Here is a 22,712-nt window from a genome sequence, read left to right as displayed (position 1 = left end):
GTACCTCCTCCCTGTGTATCAGGAGTTGGATTGTGTCCCCTCAAAAGATATGTTGAAGTCCCAGCCCCCTGCACCAGTGAATGTGACCTCATTTGGAGATAAGGCCTTTGCAGATGAAAGTAAGTTAAGGTGGGATCATGAGGGTGGGCTCTAATCCAGTATGACTGGGGTCCTCATAAAGAGAAGATGGAGCAGAGAGACACATCAGAACACATGTGACCACAGAGGCACAGACCGAAGTACTGCAGCTAAAAGCCAAGGAATGACTGGGGCTACCAGAAGCGGGAAGAGACAAGGAAAGATCCTCCCCTTGAGACTTTGGAGGGAGCATGGCCCTGCTAACACTTTGCTTGTGTGAACTTCTGGCCTCCAGAACTGCGAGAGAGACTGTTCTGTGTTGTTTGAAGCCACCAAGTTTGTGGTATTGGTTACAGCATAAGGAGGGCATCCTCTGAGCATCTCCTCCCACTCCCTGTCCCAGCCCAGCCAGAAACTTCCCCCCTGAGCTTTGAGAAGCAGCACAGGACCACAGGTATGTCATTCCATTGCCTCAGTTTTAAATATTTATTTAAAATCCAGAGGGGAAAAGGAGAAACGGAACCCACTGGGGTTTTAATACACTGACATGTGGACAGACGTAAACGAGGACAGCAGGAAAACCCAAGAATGAGACAGAGGCCAGTGGATTCTGGCGGCAGGAGGGATCCGAGCGCTGAGATGAGGCCCGAGCTGCTACAAACATGCACTTCCACGCAGCGCGTCCAGGCTGGGGCGGTGGGGGGGCGAGGATACAGAAGGGGGGACGGGAGAGGGGACGGGCCAGAGTGAGGTATTAAATAATAAAGATCGAATCCAATTCCCAAAGAGACACAACTTTAGGAGAGAAATACACAAACAGAGCCTTTCACATACATTTTCCCCTTCTATAAAAATAATTCCATGGTTAAATAACCTCAATTCCTAGGTTAAAATAACCTCAAAATCCAATTCAAGCGCCGACTTGTTGGCTGATGTAGCACAATTCAGAGGACGCTGAATGTCACTATGGTGTCGAACTCTGAGATTCCCATTATTATTCTGTCTCCTTGACCCAAATTTACACTTGGAGCTAATGACAATGGGTTTCTACAGAATTTAATGACAATGAAAAAGCAGGAACGATGATTGCATCTTGCAAGGACAGGCTCCTGGAAGTGAGGGCCTTGGAAGAGGTGATGCGGCTTCCTGAGATGGTTCCATGTTGATGCTTCACCTCCAAGGCTAGCCCTGACCCAACGCTGCTTTTGTGATTGGTTTCTTCAAGGTCAAGTCTTCACCCAAGACCTCTCCAGGGCACGCTTTCCAAGGCCAGCCTCACCTCCCTCCAGGACCGTGAAGGGCCAAGCCAACATGCTTCACACCCAGGCCTCCCTGCTGCCTTAAAAGGACAGACATTTCAAAGTCCATAAGTTATAAGGGAAATCTCTCTACTTCTGGTTTCTGGTAGGGTTTTGTTTTGTTTTGTTTTGCTTTTTTTTTTTTTTTTTTCCTTTTTTCTTTTCTTTTTTCCTCCTTAGCAGATTACCTGATGAGCACAAGGGCGATGCTAAGAAAATTGAAAAATTCCCCAAACTTTGTCATTTGGAGGAGAGAGAAAGATGTGGATGATACGCTACATCCAAAAGTTTCTCCAAAGTCTGTGGCAAAATAATGGTAGCACCTTCAGAATCTTAAATAGGGTTGTTTCTTTTTTTTTCCTTAAAAAAAACACATACACTATGAGAGACGATTGCGAGCACCAGCGATTTCACAGTGGGAGGTAGCAAACATGGGCACCCCCAGCCCGAGGATCTCGCCGCTTCCCACGCCTGGCTGCTCCTTCCCATCCTCTCACCTCTTTCCCGGGTGAAAAAAAATAGTAACGCACCTTCTTTTTGTTTGTTTAAATAATATATATATATACTTCTGTCTTTCCTTTTCTCCTTTTTTCATGTCTCCTTTCTAATATTGCACATCAATAGCTCCCTAGCAGGGACCAGCTGACGAGATGCCCCCTTCCCTCAAGTTGGCTTGAATGTGGGGCTCTTTGGGCAGGAAGCTGGGGAGGGAAGGGGGTGGCCGCAGAGCTGAGAGGCCATGGGGCTCAGGCAGGTTGCAGGTCCAGCTTGCTCTGGCTGGCTCTTTGGTTGGTCTTTGGGGCTAAGCTGGGATCCATTGTTCCCAAGGATACCCTATCCCCTCCTACCCCCACCCACTTCTACCGGGCAGACAACAGCTGGGGTCTGCCCAAGGACTCTTGGGCAGGGGAGCTGCCTCTCCTGGAGCTATCTGCCCCTCGGTACCCTCCCCTTGCCTCTTCCTCTTCCCTCCTCCATGAGGCCTAGAGGGGCCAAGAGGTCAGAGGTCAGAGGAAGCACGCAGGTCCAACTTCCAGGCGGTACTGCTTCCCTGATGAGGCAGGAGGGAGGTTGTCCACACTGACGATGGGCAGCTGTTGGGGGTCTTGGGTCCGGAAGGTGAAGAGTGTCTGATGCCAGCGGCCGTCTTGGACCTGAAAGCGGAAGGAAAAGTGCACACGTACATCCATTGTGGTTCTCATCATACATCATGAGCATTTTTCCTTCCATCTTTCCTCACAATTTTTAACGGCTATACCATATTTCACTGTAGCAATTACCTATATGGCACATTTAGATTGCTTCCACTTTTTTTATTCTTGTAAGTAACGCTGTCATGAACATCACTGTAACTAAACCTTTGTGCACATTCTTAATTATTTCCCTAGAACAAATTCCAGAAGGATTGTTCTAAAATTGCTAGACCAAAAAACAAGTACATCATATATATATATATATATATATATATATATATATATTTATTTATTTCTTCAATAAGTTTTTGGGGAACAGGTGGTGTTTGGTTACATGAATAAGGTCTTTAGTGTACACGGTACCCAATGTGTAGTCTTTTATCCCTCACCCCTCTCCCACCCTTTTCCCCAAGTCCCCAAATTCTGTTGTACCATTCTTATGCCTTTGTGTCTTCATAGCTTAGCTCCCCCCAAAATAAGTACCCTTCTAAGGTTTTGGATATATATTAGAGCTGCTATCCAGAAAGCCTCTACCAATTTATTTTTTTCCAATAGCTTCATGCAAGATTGTTGGTTTCCCCACATCCTCATGAACACTGTGTAGTATTATTAGTTTTGTTTAGTCCTATAAAACTGATTTTTGTCTCCTCTCAACTTTCTGTCTTCCCTTCCCCTGACAACCCACCCTGTTCAGGGCATTTGAAAATGACCAAAACATACATTGAGAAGAAACTAGCCTGACTAGGGTGGTAGCAGGGAGAAGAAACATATCTTCTTTGAAAGAGCCTTGCAAGTAAGCATAACATCTACCAGCCCGAAGAATTTTTACCAGCCCAGACCTCCCCTCAGAGCTTCCCAGAGAGGAAAGTGAATAAAAACGGTTTTAGAAAACTGTTATATTACACAAAGATAAAATTATATCTATCACATTAATGTATTATAGTATAAAATGTTAGATATGATCTTATAATAGAAACACTCTATTATAGAAAAATTTCTAAAAAATAGAAATTTTTCCAAACAGGTGTTTTTCCAGTTGTCCCCACATGAGGGGTCTAGGAGGGGCTCTGAGAGTTACCTTGCAGCCATCCATGGACACCTCGGGCCGGAACTGACCCCCAGCTTCAAAAATCTGTCCGTTCCAGGCCCGGAAGCGCACGGCCTGCTTGGCTGGGGTCTGCCCAGTGCCCTCCTGCCACACAGTCATGTTAAGGCAGTGGATGGTGATATGCTGGGTCACCTCAGAGCTTAGCAGGTGCAGGAAATTCATCTGGACCCGGCTGATGGCAAACTCGACCTGTAGAGAAGCAATGGCAGTGAGCAGCTCAGACTGCCTGCCCCCTGCAACACACACACCAAGAGTTCCCTGCTTCTCTAACGAGGGAACAGGGATAGGCCCCTTCCGGGCAAGCATTTCCTGAAATGCTCCCAGACGTGTGCCCCCTTGATAGACAGGGAAACTAAGGTCTGCGTGAGCTGGTCTCACAGGTTCTTGGCTGTGTAAGCGGGAAGGGCCTGCCTGAGTCCAGAGCTAGAGCTTCAAAGGTCTTGATGTCATCTGATCCACTCCCCTACTGTATCGGGGGTCTTTGGGCTGAGCCAGGATCCAGGGGCTCAGCGAGGGAGAGGGTTTTGCCCAAGACTGAGAGGCTCATGGAGTGCAGAGGAAATAAGAGGTGCTTTCTAGACCCTTCCTAAGTCCCAAGACCCCTGTGAGGTGGGGTGGGGTGCTGCCGGAAATGGCAGACCTGAGAACAAACAACAGGGCAGGATTTACAGCTTCAGCGCTTTCCCACACAGAGCCAGGGCCTCTCACTGCCATTGTTTCTGATGGGGAAGGTGACCCAGTCGGGCATTCATGCTGCCAACCCAGGCGCCAACTCCAGCCTCACCCCTCTGCTAGGCAGGTTTGCTGCGTGACCCCAAAACCTTCGAGTCACCAGGGAAGAGAGCCTGTGGAGGCCACCAAGTCCCTGCTGGACAGTGAGCTCTGGCCGAACGGGCAGTTTCGAGTCTGACTTCCCTGTCCTGGCTGAGGGCCTGGCACATGATAGGGACCCAGCAAAGACCTGGCAACTGGCTGGCTGCCTCTCCTAGAGATTCTCAAACTGCCAGTCTAACCCAGTCAGCGCAAGGCATCTCCCAGGGGGTGTGGCTGATGAAATGGGAGGATTCCTTTCCCCTGAAGCCAGAGCAGCTTCTCATTGTGGCATAAATTGCCCCCAAATTCAGAAGGCTTAGTGGAACTACAGACCCACAATCCACTGAGGACCCCTGCGCGAGGGAGCTGTCAGGTCCCACGTGCCACCTGCCTTGGTGTGTTGTTCAGTGACCCTCTACCACCTAAAATGCTCAGCCCAGAAACAGGCACGTGGCATGCAGGCACTGAACATGAGTTAAGTATCTGCATACACAATTCATGCAACATGCTTCAGCTGAACATCACGCTAGTTTTCTCTTTTATTTCACGCGGATGATTCATGGTTCCCCAAGCCAGGCCAGCGTGGCCAACTGCTCTGCTTTAGAGATTAGGCAGAAGATTCTATTTGAAGAAAGAATCATCAGCATCATATGACTCGAAAGGGTTTGGAAACCACAGATTAGTCTGACTCACTCCCAATTTATAGATAAGGAAACTGAGTCTCGGAAGGAAGAGAAAACTTTCCCAAGGGCATGCAGTAAGACAGGCACAGCTCGGAACAGAACCTGGGTTGGTTGTGGCCAGGGCAGGCTGGGGATAGAGAGAGACAGCCTGAGGGGCAGTGCGAGAGCTGATGGGTACCTTGGAGGCCGTGATGGGTTTGAGACACGTCTGTCCACCATGCGTGAAGTTGCAGGAGACTTCAATGGTGTCGGATGAGCAGCCAAGGTTTGGATCCACCCAGTAGGTACCTGCAGGCAGTGTGGGATGGAGGTGATGTACGTATCTGGGGATGAGCCCAGACCTTGGTTCTGCAGATGGACCCTGCATCTTGTGACCTGCCGAGCCCCAGGTGAGCATGAAGTCAGCGTGGGTGGGCAGAAAAGGGATTCCTCCAACCAAGAGATCGAAGGAAACCTTCTGGGCAGAGCTCAGAGCTGGCAGAGCCCCAAGAAGGGGGTCATAGGGCTAAGTACTTGCCTATGTTGCTACTGGGAGGTATCCATTTTACAGAGGAGACAACTGACATTGAGAGAGGCTGGGCCACTTGCACAAGGGACTGGGGATCATCTAGTCGAATGGATTCTTCAGGTCTAGGGCTCCTCCTAGGGCCGGCCAGGGGAGGGTAGGAGTCAGGGCTCCCACCCCATCGGGCAGCGCTGCTGCTCACATATGGCTCCCCACTGGCCTTCTCAGGAAGCCAAAGGCTTTGCAGCTCAAGAGTGGAACAACCGGCTATCTAGACCCAGCCGCTTGTACAGAGGAGGTAAGGGCGGCCATGGCTTACCCCAGCTCACAGACCCAGTGTGAGGCAGGACTGACATTGGAACTCAGGTCTGTCTGGCTCAGCTTGTCCTTCACAGCACATCAGCTCACACATGAGAGAGGAGAGTCCTCATGCTCAGAAAGGGGGAAATCCTGGCTCGCCCAGGAGCCTGTGACAGGATGGGCCCCGGGGGTGAGGACTCTTGTAGCCTCAGGGGCTTTTTCTGCCAGAGCTCTTGTCTCTTTGCACTGAAATGGTCATTCCCAGCATGTGGATCTGAGGGCTCTGGACGGGTGGGACCACTCCTCTGTATTCCTCCCACCCCAGGAAGCACAAAGTTTGGTATATTGTGAGGCTCTGTGACTGTTGAGTGAATAAATGACTGCCAGTGTGTCTGTCTCGCCGAGGACAAAAACTCAGCCAGAATGAGGCGGAAATCAAATACTCCACCTGCCCGAGCTCCCCGACGCCAGGTGCTCCCACCCCCGGCAGGAAGCTTTCTCACCATCCACCATCTTCTGCTCACAGTCCATGAGGTCCCTGCAGACCCGGGCGGGGTTCTCTTTGGTGCCCAGGGGCGTCTTAATGCTCTGGATGAGGTTGCTGAGGTAGTGTAAGGTTTTAAAGATCTCTCCTCCCTGGTCAAGCACCAGCCGGTCCGGATAGCTGTAACCCTGTCATGAGGAGAGGGTGGCCACTGGGACCTTAGGGTCCTGGTCCAGCCTGGGGTCCAAGCCTCCACAGCCCCAGTTTCTCATGACCTGGGAGATATCTCCGTTCCACGGTCATGGCTAGAGCAGGGGTTGGGCTTCTCTCTATTTTGCAGATAAGAAAATGGGCCAGGGACAAAGTGCAGGAGGAGGGGCTATCACGATGGCTCAGAGGCTTGAAAAGAGCTCAGGGTCAGACCATGTTCTCTGATACGGGACAGGCAGAGCCCTGTGAATAAGGCAGGCGAGGGTGCATGGAACACTCGGCAGCGGCCCCCAATCTCTATCTGCAAAGCGGCCCCCAATCTCTATCTGTGGAGGAAGGTGAGGTGCTGGGGGGAGCTTACTTGGGAGGCACACAGCCCCCACTGGGCTCCCCTAGGGTGGGAGCCAGGGTCTCTGTGAGGCACCAGGAGACGGGACTGGGGCCAGCAGGCACAAGCGCTGGGAGGACTTCAGCTCAGAGAAGGAGCAGTTCTCCACTAGGGGGCAGGAGTGGACAACGGATGCTAAAGAGCCGGCCATTCAGGGTTACCCTGGCCAGAATTCTCCCTTAAGCCTCAGCTTCCAGAGCTACAAATCAGAGCTAAATAAACCCTTCTTCCACTGGGGGTGGCAGAGGTCACGTGTGTGTGTGCATGTGTGTGCACGCATGTGTGGACGTGTGTCAGAAACCAGCAGCCGCTCACCCAATCCATTTCTTCTGCCTGGACAGACGACATCTCCAGCCTTATTTGTACTCTAGCCAACGGGATGGAAGTGGAGTGATGCCAGCCCCATAGAGGTCTGGCCCAGAGACCCTCCTGCACAATTCTCTACACTCTTTTTCCCTGGTGGTGCCTCCCCCTGGTGTGGAGTGACTTTGGGGGCCATGAGTGGGAGAGGAAGAGGGCAGAGCCCCTGGCAGGTAGCCGAGGTCTCTCATCAACACGCCAATTAACTTTTATGTGCATGAGAAATAAGCCTCTATTCTACCGCCAATGCAGAGTGGGTAGGAGATGCTTGATAAATGGAGCCACTTTCCTTCATCTTGTTAAGGATGTTGCAGATCAGCGCTCTCCTGTGCGGCATCACTGGCCTCTAGAGATGGAAGGGAATGCTTCCCTTTTCCAGCCGCACTGGATCCTGGGCGTCCCCCTCTTTCCACAGGAAAGAGTGGACCTCCCCAGATAGATGGTAAGGGGCTCATCCACGCTGTCCTCCACCCTAGACTGTGAGCCCTCTGAAAGTCAAGGCTGTGACTGGCCATCCATCTGTCTCAGCATCCAGCACAAGGAATAAACAGAAATGTTCGTAGGCGGTCTGAGCTGGGGGCAAGTTCCCCATCATGTGGAGAAGGCAAGGCCGCAAAGGGGGCTCCAGACCAAGGCTGGACTAGAGGACATAGGAGTCCCTTCTCAGCCTGGAGTCTTGGAGCTGAGCTGACCACAGGCCAGGGTCTTAGCAGAGCCCCATGGGCTAACCATGAGCTGCTTGCCCCTGAAGAAACGTGGGGGTGAGCCCTGGGAAGCTGCTGTGGGCTGTGGGCAAGCTTCTCTGCCTGACTCCAGCCAGCAAGAACTCGGAGACTCTGAGAGGCCTCCGGAGAAAGCTCAAGGGCTCAGGGCCTCTTTCTGGCCTTGCTCTGCCTGCACTGGCCATGGGACCTTGGACTCACTGCCCACTCTGAGCCTCAGTACCAACCCCCATTTGTGGATGTGAGATGCCACCAAGACCAGGACTCTGAAATGCTCCATGCAGGCCACGTGGAGGGCACTGACCACACGTGGGGCCATTATCTATTTGTGTTTCTCCCAGGAAGGGATCCCGTGTGGGGAGAGCCCCTGGAGATACCTCTGGTCTGAGTGCTCCACTGGTGTCCATCCACGTCTGGAAAGCTACCCCAAGATCATCTTGTTGCTGGGCAGGGAAAAGACAGGGTATGCATCGTGGCCCCCCAGGGTTCTCCACACCCATCAGGCGGGAGCCCCAGGGCCACATTCCCTGGCAGGATCTTAGCCAAGTCATATGTCCTCTTTTCTTGGTCTTTCCTCTCTTTGCAGATAGTCAAAGCTGATCCTGCCATTCCCTCCTCAACATGGTTATAAGACCCAGTTTGAACACTGTGGCCTTGAGCCATGTATGTCTCTTTCCTCTCCCTCATACGTGCTCTGGCACCAGCCGCACTATAGTACTTCTAAGTTCCTAAATACCATGCTCCATCTGGCCATGGGGCCTTTGCTCATGCTGTTCTCATTGCCTGGAGGACTTCTCCCTCCCTTCAATGCACCATCTGGCTATCTCCTCTACCAGTGCTTCTCAAGGAGAGGCCATGATGCCCCCCCAGGGGATATTTGGCAATATCTGGAGACAGTTTGGTTGTTCAAGCTGGGGGTGGGGGTACTACTTGCATCTCATGGTTAGAGGCCAGGAATTCTGCTAAACATCCTCCAGGACAGTCACTCACAGCAAAGAATTATGCAAATGTCAGTTGCACTGTCTCAGAAAACCTGCCCTAGACTCATCCTACAGATGTCAGTTGTGATGGGAAGCCTCTCCCGAAGCTTCTGACTCCAGGCTAAGACGAGGGAGGCCCCTTTCTCTATGCCCCCAGTCCCCATGTTTCTCCTTTGGCTCGCACTCTAATGGTCTAATATAACTTTGCACCCCCAATTGGCCCTGCCACTGGGCTTGGCAGAGACATAGCTGTGTTCCTGCCATGAAAACAGCAAAAGCCCAGGCCTGGGGTCCAGAACCGGGGACTCTGGAGCTACTCCTCAGGGTCACATCCCAGACCTGACACTTACTAACTGCGTAATCTGGGGAAAGCTACTTAACTCCCTTCCTCAGTTCTTTCATCTTGAAAATGGACCTGATAATAAAACTCCCTCACAAGAACTGCTGAAAGGGACACATGAGTGAATACATGAAAAGCACCTGTAACCCGGGCGCGGTGGCTCATGCCTGTAATCCCAGCACTTTGGGAGGCCGAGGTGGGCAGATGGCTTGAGGTCAGGAGTTCAAGACCAGCCTGGCCAACATGGTGAAACCCCGTCTCTACCAAAATACCAAAATTAGCTGGGCGTGGTGGTGCGCGCCTATAATCCCAGCTGCAGGAGAGGTTGAGGCAGGAGAATTGCTTGAACCTGGGAGGAGGAGGTTGCAGTGAGACGAGTTCATGCCACTGCACTCCCGCCTGGGTGACACATCAAGACTGCGTCTCAAAAAAGAAAAAGCACTTCTAATGGTGTCTGGCATTGAGCAAGCACTCAATCAGTATTAGTAGTGATTATTCAAAAAAAAAAAAAAATGCAAAATCCTCTAATTTTCTTTTTTTCCTGGATCTTTTCACTTTCCTTTCCTTGCCTTTCTTACTGATGAGAAGGACAAGGGAAGGCTGCAGAGGAGAGGCCAGAGCTGTCACTCTGTCTTTCAGGACGGTGCAGAGGGAGGGGCAGTGAGAGCAGGCATGAGGAGAGCAGAGCTTCTGAGTGACACATGGCTCAAGGGCTCCTGGCCCATTCAGTCTTTCCTCGAGGCCATGCCCTGGGACGCTCTCGGGGCTTGATGATAATAGTCGTCTAGCTACCGTGCAATAGTGAAATGTGGATGGACTTGTCACAGGGCTTGGGAGGTGTCATGCTCTCAGACAGTGCCACAGTGGCCACCAGGGAGGAACGAAGGGGCCTCAATCCGCCCCCTGGCCCGACTCTCTTTGTTTTTTTGTTTTTTGTTTCTTTTTGAGATGGAGTTTTGGTCTGTTGCCCAGGCTGGAGTGCAGTGGCTCGATCTTGAGTCACTACAGCCTCCTCCTCCTCCTGGGTTCAAGCGATTCTCCTGCTTCAGCCTCTCCTGTAGCTGGGATTACAGGTGCCACCCACCATGCCTGACTAATTATGTATTTTTAGTAGAGATGGGGTTTCACCATGTTGGCCAGGCTGATCTCGAACTCCTGACCTCAGGTGATCTGCTTGCCTCGGCCTCCCAAAGTGCTGGGATTACAGGCATGAGCCACCATGCCTGGCCCCAACTCTCTCTGGATTCACAATCTGAGATGTACGCACCCTTGCAATCAGCCTACGTGTACGGAGTACACAGGTAGGGCCATGAACCCAGTGGCTGTAGCATCTTCCCAGATTCAGTCAGGGGCATGTCAAAAACTTAGGTTTCCTGCCTCCTGGCCCAGGGCTCTTTCTGTTACTTCCAAGTCCAAGTCTCCATTATGAAGTGACAAAAGGACCTGGGCATCCCTAGACCCAGCTTAGGGCTCTAGCCACCAGGGCCAGAGAGGGCCAGTGACCTCTTCCCCCGAACCCCTCAGGCCTTACCCCAAGTAGGCAAAAGAGAATGTTTCCAACTTACCAATTGGATAGGACCCCCTGGAGGACCCTGCAAAAGAAGACAGTGGGTCAGTCAAATGACGCGGACAGTGTGCTGCAATCTGGAAGTGTGTCAGGAGACCAGGGAGGCCATCAAAGCATGCAGGACCTGCCAAGCTGGCCTCTGCTCTTCCAGAGGCCTGGTGGGCCCCACTGGGCTGGTCTATGCTTTTCTGGAGGCCTGGCCCCTAGGCGTTACCCCACGTAGGCAAAAGTGAATGTTTGGGGGATGTCCTATACTCTCCTAGGAGTCTTTGGGCTACAAGAAGCATGTGAACCCTGTGAGGTTCAGGGTCAAGGCTTAGTCTGCTGGTGAAGCCTTGAGTCTCCTTCAAAGAAACACCCCAGGAGTCCAAGATGCACCCAGCACTCAGTTACCTACCGGGGGGCCGGGCCGCCCTCTGGGGCCAGGAGGACCCTGGGGGAACAAGAGAAGAGGAGTGAGCCCTGGTCCACAGGGTCTTCATCTCTCCCCATCCCAGTCCCTCCTCAAGCAGACCTGGGCCCCTGGGACAATGGTTCCTCTGGCACAGACGGGATGACGGAGGTCCGGAGGGAGAGAATGTGCCACCGGGAGGAGAACGCAGGCTGCCCGCCCCGTGCCCTGCCCCACAGCCCTCATGCCCAGCCCACTCACCCTCGGACCTTGCAATCCCTGGAGGGAGACAGAAGCAGGGGAGAGAGTTAGGGAACCTGGCTGAGCCATGGCCCCACCCTGGTAGCCCACCCCTCCCCCACCCCTGCAGTGCTGCGCCCCTCAGCCCCAGCCCATCCACTTACCCAGTCCCCACGGCTGCCTTTGTCACCCTTCGGACCCTGCAACAAACCACGGCCCAGTGAGACAGGGCCCAGAGGGGAAGCCCCATTTCCAGATGGGGAAACTGAAGCTCAGACTGGCACTGAGTCACACAGTCAATCCGGAGCCAGGAGTCTTCCTGCCCAACCCCTGCACATACCGGGAGTCCCGAAGGTCCTAGGATTCCGAGGGGCCCGATGATGCCTTCCTTTCCCTAAAGGAGACAGAAAGGCTCATGTGTCCTTGTTCCAGGGCCTGGGGAACAGACACCGGGAAGCGTGTGGAGAGCGGCCCGAGCATCGCAAGGGAGTGGAAGGGAGACCAGGCCATGCATCTCCTGAGCCCCTCCTGTATGCCCAGGGGTGGGCTTCAAGAGTGGAAGGAGGGAAGGATGGGGGCCAAGCTGGCGGGAATGGCAGGAGTGAAGGTGGGAACCAAGCCTGTGGGCAGAGAGGACTCAAGAATCGAGGAGGATGAAGATTGGGCCTAGAACAATCATCTCTGCTGCGACAGCAGGAAGGGGACTCACCATCAAACCGGGTGGCCCCCGAGGACCCTGGATGCCTTTGAAGCCGATGTCTCCAGGGGGGCCCTGTGGGAAGCGGAGAAAGGGCTGTCTGTACTTGGCAGCCGCTGGGTAAAGGGCCCCCACAGCTCCCTCACTCCTAGGGTCTGCCAACCTCTGCCCTCCCTGTCAAGAGAGGCCTTACCTGAGAGGCCCCAGAAGGAGTAAGAAGCACCTACAATTATTCAGCAGGTACCAGCAGTGTGCTGGCTCGGTGCTGTGCGGCATATGCCTCTGGTCTTTATTTTTGCAAGTCTTCTACTGTCATTGCTCCCATTTTACAGATGAGGAAACCAAGGCTTAGAGAGACTAAGTGACTTGCACAAGGCACAGAGCAGGTAATCGTGTAACTGGGCTTGGAACCTAGATCTGCTGGAGTACTGGGGGATGAGGGTGTTCGTGCCTGACTCTGGCTGTGTCCCAGCCAATGTTTTCAGTGCTCCATAAATACTTGTTGAATGAATAAATGAATGAATGGGGTGGATGGATAGGACCCCAGAGGAACAGTGAGCACTGGGAGTCCGTACCTTAGGTCCGAAGAGACCTGCCATTCCTGGGAAGCCCATCTCACCAGAGTCGCCCTGCGGGGAGAACAGGAAGTGATGGAGCAAGTGAGGTCATGGCGAGCATGTCCCGCCAGCCACCCAGGGCCTCAGGGCCTGCCTTTTCCCTCCCAGCCTCTCCAGGGATATTGGTGACTCCTCTGTGAGGCAATCAAGTGAGTGTGAACAGCCCACAGAATAGCTGCCAGTCCACCTGTGCTCCAAGGGGAGCCTGTGATCCGTCAGATGAGAAAGCAGAGCCCGGCTCAGGGGTTCCACAGGGGAGGCTCTGCCACACTCAGGAGCTCCTGTCCCAGGTCTTCAAGGGACAGAATAACAGGACCCGCAGCCTCCTCCCACGGCCCTGAAAAGCTCTGTTAAGGAAGGATCCCCTAAAAATAACCCAGTTCGCTGAGGGCCTGTTATGTGCTGCATGTTTTGCCTGTACCACCACACTTCCATGCTCCCACATCAACCCAGGGACACACCATATCCCCTGTTCACAGATGAGGAAACAGGCTCAGAGAGGGCAGGAACTTGCTGAAAGTCACACAGACACCATGTTGTGGACTGCGCTAGATTCAAACCCAGTGTGAATAACTTCAGGAACCTTTGGCCTCCTCTCCTGACCTCTGCTCCCAATCTTGCAAAGGGTTAAGAGAGCCATTGGCAAGGGGGGATGCTGGGGCCTGAGCCAAGAAGGGAGGGCTGGGGCCCCCTGGGGACAGAGGAGCCTGCCATTCTTGCACATTCTTGGGACTTGGCCTTCAAGCTCATGAGCAGAAAGCCATCAGTTAGAACCTCCTAGCCCTTGTATTATAAGATCAGGAGAAGTCACCTCCCTTTCCTGAGCCTCAGTTTCCTCATCTGTAAAATAGGATACTCCCTCCCAAAGGGGCTGGAAGGATGCAATGAGACCAGGCAGGTCAAGACCCAGTGCTGAAGGAGGTAGGCTGAGGGGTCAGGGTTCAAGAGGGTCCCATTTAATCTAAATTCTACCTGTTCATTTTTAAAAGATAATAGCTTAATTGAGCTATTGGTGCTTCTCTTGGTGGCTTTGATTTGTCTTATAAATGCTTATTGGATATTTGTGTATCTCCTTTGGAAAAAAAATGTCTACTTGAATACTTTGTCCATTTTAAATTTGGATTGTCTTTTTATTCTTGAGTTTAAGGGTTCTTTATATATTAGAGATACATGTTCCTTATCAGATATATGATTTGTAAATACTTTCTCCCCTACTGTGAGTTTTTTCACATTCTTGATGGTGCCTTTTGAAGCACAAAGGTTTTTGATTTTGATGAAATCCAATCTATGTACTTTGCTTTTGTTGCTTGTGCTTTTGGTGTCATAGCTAAGAAACTAACACAAGTTTATAAAAATGTGTTTTTATGTTTTCTAATAGTTGTACAGTTTTAGCCTTTACATTGGTCTGTAATTCATTTTTAGTTAATTTTTGCCTGTGGTGTGAAGCAGAGGTCCAACTTACTTCTTTGGTATGTGGTATGTGACTGTGTGATCGTCTCAGCACTGTTTACTGAAAAAAAAATTCTTTTCCCATTCAATTGCCCTAGCACTCTTGTTAAAAACAAGGGACATAAATGTGAGGTTTTATTCCTGTCTTGATTACTATACTTTGGTAATAAGTTTTGAAATTGGGAAGTGTGAGTTGTCCAACTTTGATCTTCTTTAAAGATCAACATTTGGGTATTCTGGGCCACTTGCATTTCCATATGAATTTTAGGATCAATTTGTCAGATTTTGTGAAAAAGTCAGCTTGGATTTTGATAGGGATTACATTTAATCTGTAGCTCCGTTTGTGGTAAGTACAGCCATCTTAACCATACTAAGTCTTCTGATCTATGAATATGGGATGTCTTTGCATTTATTTGGGTTTTCTTTTATTTCATCAACATTTTGAATTTTTCAGTGAACATGCCTTGCACTTTTTTTTTTTTAAGATGGGGTCTTGAACTGTTGCCCAGGCTGGACTTGAACTCCTGGGCTCAAGAGATCCTCCCATCTCAGCCTCCTGAGTAGCTGGGACTATAGGCACATGCCACCATGCCCAGCTTCTTTCACTTCTTTTGTTAGATTTATTCCTATTTCATTCTCTTTGATGCCATTATAAATGGAAATGTTTTATTAATTTCATTTTTGAATTGTTCATTGCTAGTGTATAGAAATATAATTGATGTTTGCATGTTATATATGTAAACAACATTTTTTGTGTATTGATCTTATATCCTGCAAACTTTGGTTTATTAGTTCTAATCATTTTGTTCAGTACACTGTTGAATAGAAGTGGTAACAGTGGACATCCTTGGCTTGTTCCTGATCTTGGGGGAAGTGTTCAGTCCTCTACCATTAAATATGATGATACCTGTGGGATTTTCATAGATATTCCTCATCAGGTTAAGGATGCTCCCTCCTGTTCCTAGATTGTTGTGTTTTTTTAATCACGAAAGGGTGTTGGATTTTGTCAAATGCTTTTTCTGCATCTATTGAGATGACTGTATAATGTTTGTCCTTTATTTTATTAATAGTGTATTACATTGATTTCCAACAGTTGAACCAGCTTTGCATTTCTAGGATAAATCTCACTTTGTCATGGTGTAGAATCCTTTAGGCATATTGCTGAATTTGGCTTTCTTCGTATTTTATTAAAGATTTTTGTATCTGTATTCATAAGGCATATTTGTCTGTTGATTTCTTTCTTGTGACACCTTTTTCTCGTTGGGGTATCAGGATAATACCGGTTTCACAGAACCAGTTGTGAGATGTCCTAACTGTTCATTTTTGAACTCTGATGGCTGTCTCCTATACACCCATCAGGTGCAAAGAAGGGGTAATTTTAAAAACAGTCTTACTAAAGTGAAACTGAAGATGATAACTGTACTATTTAAATTGTATAATCTGATTTGTTTTGACATTCTGTATACACACTTATAATTGTCACAGCCAAGACAATAACATCCCATAGCCCCAAAGTTTCCTCACACCCTTTTATAATCTTTCTTTCCTGCCTACCCTCCCATCTCCAAGAACCACTGATCTATTTTCTTTCCAGGCAGATTAGTTTGCATTTTCTATAATTTTATATAAATGAAACCACACAGTCTATACTATTTTTTATCTGAGGTCTTTCACTCAGCCTAATTATTCTGAGAATCATCTATGTTGTTGCATATATTAATAGTTGATCCATTTACTGATGAATTGTATTTCATTGTATAAATATACCACACTTTATCTAGTCACCTGCTGATACACATTTGAGGTTTTTTCCAATTTGGGGCTATTATAAATAACGCTGCTAAGCCCCTTCAAGTATACTCTTTGTGTGGCCGAATGTCCTTATTTATGTAGGGTAAATATATATGAGTGGAATGATTGGATTACACAGTAAGGATATGCTTAACTTTCAAAGAATCGGCCCAACTGATTCCATAGTGATTGTACCACTTTAAATTCCCATTATCAGAGTGTGAAAGTTTCAGTTGCTCCATGTCTTTGCCAACACTTGATATGGTTAGTCTTCTAAAACTCTTCACTATTCTAACAGGTGTGCTGTAGCATCTTACTGCGGTTTGAATGAGCATTTGTCTAATGACTAATGATATTAGTCTTTTTCTCATGTGCTTATTTGCTATCAGTATACTTTTTTTGAAGTGTCTATTCAAATCTTCTGCCCGTTTTTAAAAATTGGGCTGCTTATTTTTATTATTGAGTTTTGAGAGTTCTTTATAGGTTCTGGATACAAATCCTTAATCAGATATATGATTCAGAAATATTTTCTCCCAGTATGTGACTTGTCTTTTCATTCTTTTAATAGTGTCCTTTGAAGAGAAAAAGTTTTAAATGTTGTTGAAGTCTGATTTATCACATTTTCTTTTATGGGTCATGTTTTTGGTATCATATCTAAGAAATCTTTGTTTTATCAAGTTCTTGAAGATGTCCTTCTATGTTCTAGAAGTGTTTTAATTTTCAGTTTTACATTTAGATGTATGATCCAGGTTGAGTTAATTTTTGTACATGTTATGAGGCATCACTTGTCTGGCACCATTTGTTAGGAAAGACTATTTTGTACTTGCTGAATCATCTTTGCGCTTTTGTTAAAAATCAGTTGTCCAGGCTGGGCGTGGTGGCTGATGCCTGTAATCCCAGCAATTTGGGAGGCTGAGGTGGGTGGACTACCTGAGGTCGGAAATTCGAGACCAGCCTGACTAACATAGAGAAACTCTGTTTCTACTAAAAATACAAAATTAGCTGGGTGTGGTGGTGCATGCCTGTAATCCCAGCTACTTGGGAGGCTGAAGCAGGAGAATCGCTTGAACCCAGAGGCGAAGGTTGCAGTGAGCCAAGATCGTGCCATTGCACTCTAGCTTGGGCAACAAGAGTGAAACTCCATCTCAAAAAACAAAACAAAACAAAACAGTTGTTCATATATGTATGGTATATGTCTGGGCCTTTTATTCTGTTCCTTTGATCTATTAGTTCATTTATGGCAATACCACAGTTTCGTGATGGCTGCAGATTTGTAATAAGTCTTGAAATCAAGTGCCATTAGTCCGCCAACTTTGCTCTTCTTTTTCAATGTTGTTTCAGTTATTCTAGGTCCTTTATATTTCATATGTATATTAGGATCAGCTTGTCATTTTCTACATGAAAACCTGGTAAGTTTTAGATTGGAATTGTGTTGAATCTATACACCAATTTGAATAAATGTGATATCTTAATATTGAGTCTTTTGACATATGCCCACAGTATATATCTCCATTTATTTAAGTCTTCCTCAATTTCTCTTGCCAGTGTTCTATAGTTCTCAGTGTACATATATAGTTGTCAGATGTATCTCTAAGTATTTCATGTTTTTATGCTATTAAAAATAGTATTGCTTTTTAGATTTCCATTTCTTATCATTTGTTGCTAGTGTACAGAAATGCAATTCATTTGTGCACATTGATTAGTGTACAGAAATGCAATTCCTTTATGCATATTGCTTAGTTTATACAATCACAATTCATTTGTGCATATTGATCAGGTGTCCTGTGATTTTGTTAAATTCACTTATTCTAGTAGCTTTATTGTAGATACCAATGGTTATTCTACGTAGACAATCATTTCTTCTACAAATGAAACGTTTTAATTCTTCCTTTTTGATATGAATGCCTCTTATTTGTTTTTCTTGCCTTATTGCCCTGGCAAGAATTGCCAGTACAATGTTGAAAAGAAGTGGTAAGGACAGATATCCTTGACTTGTTTCTGCTCTGCTCCTTGGAAAAAAGCATTCAGTCAATCACTATCAAGTATGATGTTGACTAGGTTTTTCATGGATGTCCTTTATCAAGTTGAGGAACTTCTATACCTAGTCTATTGAGAGTTTTTATCAGAAGTGGAGTTAAATTTTTGTCAAATGCATTTCCTGCAACTACTGAGATGATCAAATGGGATTTCTTTTTGAGTTTGTTAATATAGTGAATTATATTGATTTATTTTCAAATGTTATACTATCCTTGTGTTTCTAAGATAAACCCCACTTGGTCTTGATGTATTATCTTTATATATTCTTAGGTTCGTCTAACTAAAATTTTATTGAGAACTCTGGTAGCTATATGTATGAGGCATATTGGTCTATTGTTTCCTTTTCTTGTAATATCTTTGTCTGGCTTTGACATCAGCCTCAAGGAAAGAGTTGGGAATTATTTTTCTCCTCTTCAATGTTCTGGAATAGTTATGTAGAATTGGTATTATTATTTTTTTTCTTTCTTTTTTTGAGATGGAGTCTCTCCCTGTCGCCCAGGCTGGAGTGCAATGGAGCGATCTTGGCTCACTACAACCTCTATCTCCCAGGTTCAAGTGATTCTCCTGCCTCAGCCTCCTGAGTACTGGGATTACAGGTGTGCACCACCACACCCAGCTAATTTTTTTTTTTTTTCATATTGTTAGTAGAGACAGGGTTTCACCATATTGGTCAGGCTGGTCTCGAACTGCTGACCTCGTGATCCGCCCACCTCAGCCTCCCAAAGTGCTGGGATTACAGGTGTGAGCCACCACACCCGGCCGTTATTATTTCTTTTGTAAATGTTTAGTAGCATCTACCAGTGAAGGCATCTGGGCCCAGAGTTTTCTTTGTGGGAAGCTCTAACCACAAATTCGATTTCTTTAATAGATATAAGGCAATTTAGGTTATCAGTCTCTTCTTGAGTGACCTTTGGTAGTTTTGTCTTTCTTTTTTTTTTTTTTTTTTGAGACGGAGTCTTGCTCTGTCCCCCAGGCTGGAATGCAGTGGCGTGATCTCGGCTCACTGCAAGCTCCGCCTCCAGGGTTTACGCCATTCTCCTGCCTCAGCCTCCTCCTGAGTAGCTGGGACTACAGGCGCCCGCCACCTCGCCCGGCTAGTTTTTTGTATTTTTAGTAGAGATGGGGTTTCACTGTGTTAGCCAGGATGGTCTCGATCTCCTGACCTTGTGATCCGCCCACCTTGGCCTCCCAAAGTGCTGGGATTACAGGCTTGAGCCACTGCACCTGGCCAGTAGTTTTGTCTTTCAAGGAATTTGTCCATTCCATCTAAGTCTTTTTTTTTTTTTTTTTTTTTGAGACGGGGTCTTGCTCTGTTGCCCAGGCTGGAGTGCAATGGCGTGATCTCAGCTCACTGTAAGCTCTGCCTCCAGGGTTCAAGTGATTCTCCTGCCTTAGCCTCCCAAGTAGCTGGGAGTACACGCACCTGCCACCACGCCCAGCTAATTTTTATATTTTTAATAGAGACGGGGTTTCACCATGTTGGCCAGGATGGTCTCGATCTTTTGACCTCATGATCCGCCCACCTTGGCCTCCCAAAGTGCTGGGATTACAGGCATGAGCGACTGCACCGGGCCCATTTCATCCAAGTCTTTAAATTTATTGGCGTAAAGTTGTTTATAATATTCCCTTATTATCCTTTAAATTTCTGTCATATCTGTAGTGACACTGCTCCCCTATCCCTGATCTGGTATTAGTAACTTCTGTATTCTCTCTCTCTCTCTCTCTTTTTTTTTTTTAGTTTCCTGATAAGTCTGGCAAGAGGTTTATCAGTTTTACAGATCTCAAAAAGCTAACTTTTGATTTTCCTTTTTTTTTTTTTTGGGGTTTATTTTTGATCTTCTTTATTTTCTTCCTTCTCATTACTTTGTTTTAAATTTGCCTTCTCCAGCCCCAACCCTCAGTTTCTTAAGATGGAATCTGAGACCATTTATTTGAGACCTTTGTTCTTTTCTAACACAGAAGTTATTACTATAAAGATCTCCCTATATATCAACAGCATTTCGCCAATTTTTACATGCCCTTTTTTTATTTTCATTCAATTCAAAATACTAACTTCCCTTTTGATTTCTTCTTTGACCCATGGGTCATTTAGACATTTGTTACTTAGTTTCCAAATATTTGGAGATTTTTCAGATCTCTCTGTTACTGATTTATAATTTAATTTCATTATGGTAAGAGAACATTCTTTGTGTGATTTGAATCCTTTTAAATTTTTAAAGAATGTATTGATAAAATATTTATTTATACTATTAAGTAAATTACTTAATATTTATATTGTTTATATTACTAAAATATTTTATTAATAAAATTTATTGATTGATTTTAAGGTTCAAAATAGTGTCTGTCTTGGTAAATGTTCTGAATGAACTTACAACGAATGTGTATCTTGCTGATATTGGATGTGGTGTTCTATAAATGTCAATTAGGTCACGTTGGTTGATAATACAGTTCAAGACATCCTTACTGATCTTCTATTTGCTTCTGTTCTACCCATTAGGAGAGAAATATATTGAAATCCTTGGGTATAATTGTGATTTTGTCTATTTCTCCTCGTAGCTTTATCAGTCTTTGCCTGACTATTTTGAAGATCTATTGTTAGATGCATAAACATTTATGATTCTTACGCAATTTTGACAAGTTGGCTTCTTTGTCATTATGAAAATACACTCTTTATGACTGTTAGTAGTCTTTGCTCTGAAGTCCGTTTCATCTGATATCAAAATAGCTACTCCAGCTGTTTGGGATGAATGTTAGCACAGTATGTCTTTTTCTATATCTATCTTTAACCTACTTGTATCTTTATATTTGAAGTGGATTTCTTGTAGCAGTAGATGTAGTTGGGTCTTGCTTTTTCATCCACTCTGACAATCTCAGCTTTAACTGGGGTATTGAAATGGCTTGCTATGTGTTTTCTATTTGCCCTGTTTATTCTCTGTTCATTCTTCCTTCTTTTTCTAGGCGGGGTGAGCTGAATGTAGCCTCTGGGACGGGGATGAAGGCAGCGAGGCACAGAATGAGCACTGGACTGAGAGTCAGCAGAGCCCACCTTCTGGTTGTGATCACCCTCTCCTCATTCTGAAGGGACCACTCAGATCTCTTTCCTCAGCCTCCCCCACCACCTGGTTGAGGGGTGGCAGAATGGTACCTGGTACTCAGATTTCATCCCCTGTCACAGAGCAAGGAGGTGGCATCTGAGTCAGTGTGTTAGTGTGTGTGAGTGTGCATGTGTTTGTACATGTAGGTGGATGTGAGTGTGTGCATGCTTGTGTGGGCATGTGTATTCTTTGGGGTTCACTCACCGGCTGGCCTTTGGACCCAGGCTCCCCCTGGTTTCCAGGGAGCCCCGTTCTGCCCTCCGTCCCTCGTTTGCCAGGGGGACCCAGCTGTCCGGGTAACCCACTCTCACCCTTAAAGAAACACAAAAAATCACCAAAGTGGGAAGGGGTTCTAAGGGAGGAGGAGGTGGAGGGGGCCTAGGGCAGCCAGAACAGTGATTCCACAGGGTACCCGAGATTGCAGAATGCTGGGGCAACAAATGGAGGCCTGGTGGAGTGGGGGTGACAAGACTTTCACCTCCCAAAGAGGAAGGTCTCTGCCTTTCCCCTCGCATTCTGGGCCCTGCCTTCCCAGCTCCTCTCCTGCAATTCCTCTCCTCCTTATTGCTTTTCCCCAACAGCATGCAGTTCCCTCCTCCAAACCTCAGCTCACACCCCTAGAATGCCTCCTCCCCATTTATTTATTTATTTTTATTTTTTCAGACAGAGTCTCGCTCTGCCGCCCAACCCGAAGTGCAGTGGTGGGATTTCAACTCACTGCAACCTCCGCCTCCCCAGTTCAAGTGGTTCTCCTGCCTCACCCTCCTGAGTAGATGGGACTACAGGCACCTGCCACCAGCCCCGGCTAATTTTTGTATTTTTAGTAGAGACGGGGTTTCCCCATGTTGGCCGGGCTGGTCTCGAACTCCTGATCTCAAGTGATCCGCCCGCCTCAGCCTCCAAAGTGTTGGGATTACAGGCGTGAGCCACTACGTAGCCACCTTTTCCCCTTCTATTCTCATTCAAATCTTCTCTGGGTCAAGGCCATCGCTCCCTCTGCCTCCTATGTCTCAGAGGGTTCCAATCTTTCCTCAATTAAACCTCGAGCCCAGGAAGGGCAAAAACCACATCTGAGTCATTCATCTACATCTCCCCTTCAGAGTCCAGCCCTTGGCTCTAACGGATTCATGGCGGCCCCCTCCTCCCACGCTGCACTGGGAAGCTTTCTAAGGATGCCTTGGGGATCCCGGCTGCAAGCAACATCTGTTGTTCCACAAATGTCCACGAGAGGGCGCCCGTGGACAACTCAAAAACCATACTGGTACGGGCGGTATTTATAGTTACCCCAATGAACTATCAGTCTAGTTCAAGCTTGGGGCAGGACCCCCGAGAAAGGTCAACAATATGGACTCCATTTTCACACAGG

The 22,712-nt window shown here is 47.4% G+C and overlaps 1 protein-coding gene and 1 long non-coding RNA gene across 6 annotated transcripts in view; one reads left to right on the top strand and one right to left on the bottom strand.

The window, feature by feature from the left end:
* Nucleotides 1-535: 535 nt before the first annotated feature.
* LOC105487076 (collagen type XXVII alpha 1 chain) overlaps nt 536-22,712 on the bottom strand; it is a 159,037-nt gene continuing 136,860 nt past the window's right edge. For all 4 annotated transcript variants that reach the window (XM_024794561.2, XM_011750373.3, XM_011750374.3 and 1 more), the window contains 13 exons: nt 21,551-21,658; nt 12,933-12,986; nt 12,370-12,432; nt 12,001-12,054; nt 11,825-11,860; nt 11,682-11,699; nt 11,427-11,462; nt 11,028-11,054; nt 8,520-8,585; nt 6,482-6,650; nt 5,352-5,461; nt 3,648-3,866; nt 536-2,530 (listed from right to left, as the gene is read on the bottom strand). In XM_024794561.2, the coding sequence (XP_024650329.2) occupies nt 2,384-2,530; nt 3,648-3,866; nt 5,352-5,461; nt 6,482-6,650; nt 8,520-8,585; nt 11,028-11,054; nt 11,427-11,462; nt 11,682-11,699; nt 11,825-11,860; nt 12,001-12,054; nt 12,370-12,432; nt 12,933-12,986; nt 21,551-21,658 (1,107 nt within the window). In that variant the 3' untranslated portion in view covers nt 536-2,383. The remainder of the gene's footprint in view (nt 2,531-3,647; nt 3,867-5,351; nt 5,462-6,481; nt 6,651-8,519; nt 8,586-11,027; nt 11,055-11,426; nt 11,463-11,681; nt 11,700-11,824; nt 11,861-12,000; nt 12,055-12,369; nt 12,433-12,932; nt 12,987-21,550; nt 21,659-22,712) is intronic.
* Nucleotides 6,646-22,468, top strand: LOC105487075 (uncharacterized). 2 transcript variants are annotated; one of them, XR_011612797.1, is made up of 3 exons: nt 6,646-7,010; nt 21,210-21,303; nt 22,010-22,468. It is a non-coding gene; the product is annotated as an uncharacterized lncRNA (long non-coding RNA). The 2 variants fall into 2 exon arrangements; XR_011612796.1 differs by having other exon boundaries at nt 21,210-21,392.

Source organism: Macaca nemestrina, chromosome 14, assembly GCF_043159975.1.
Source record: "Macaca nemestrina isolate mMacNem1 chromosome 14, mMacNem.hap1, whole genome shotgun sequence".
NCBI classification, from domain to species: Eukaryota; Metazoa; Chordata; class Mammalia; order Primates; family Cercopithecidae; genus Macaca; species Macaca nemestrina.
Note: the sequence above shows the minus strand (reverse complement) of the source record. Positions and strands in the feature narration are given on the sequence as shown.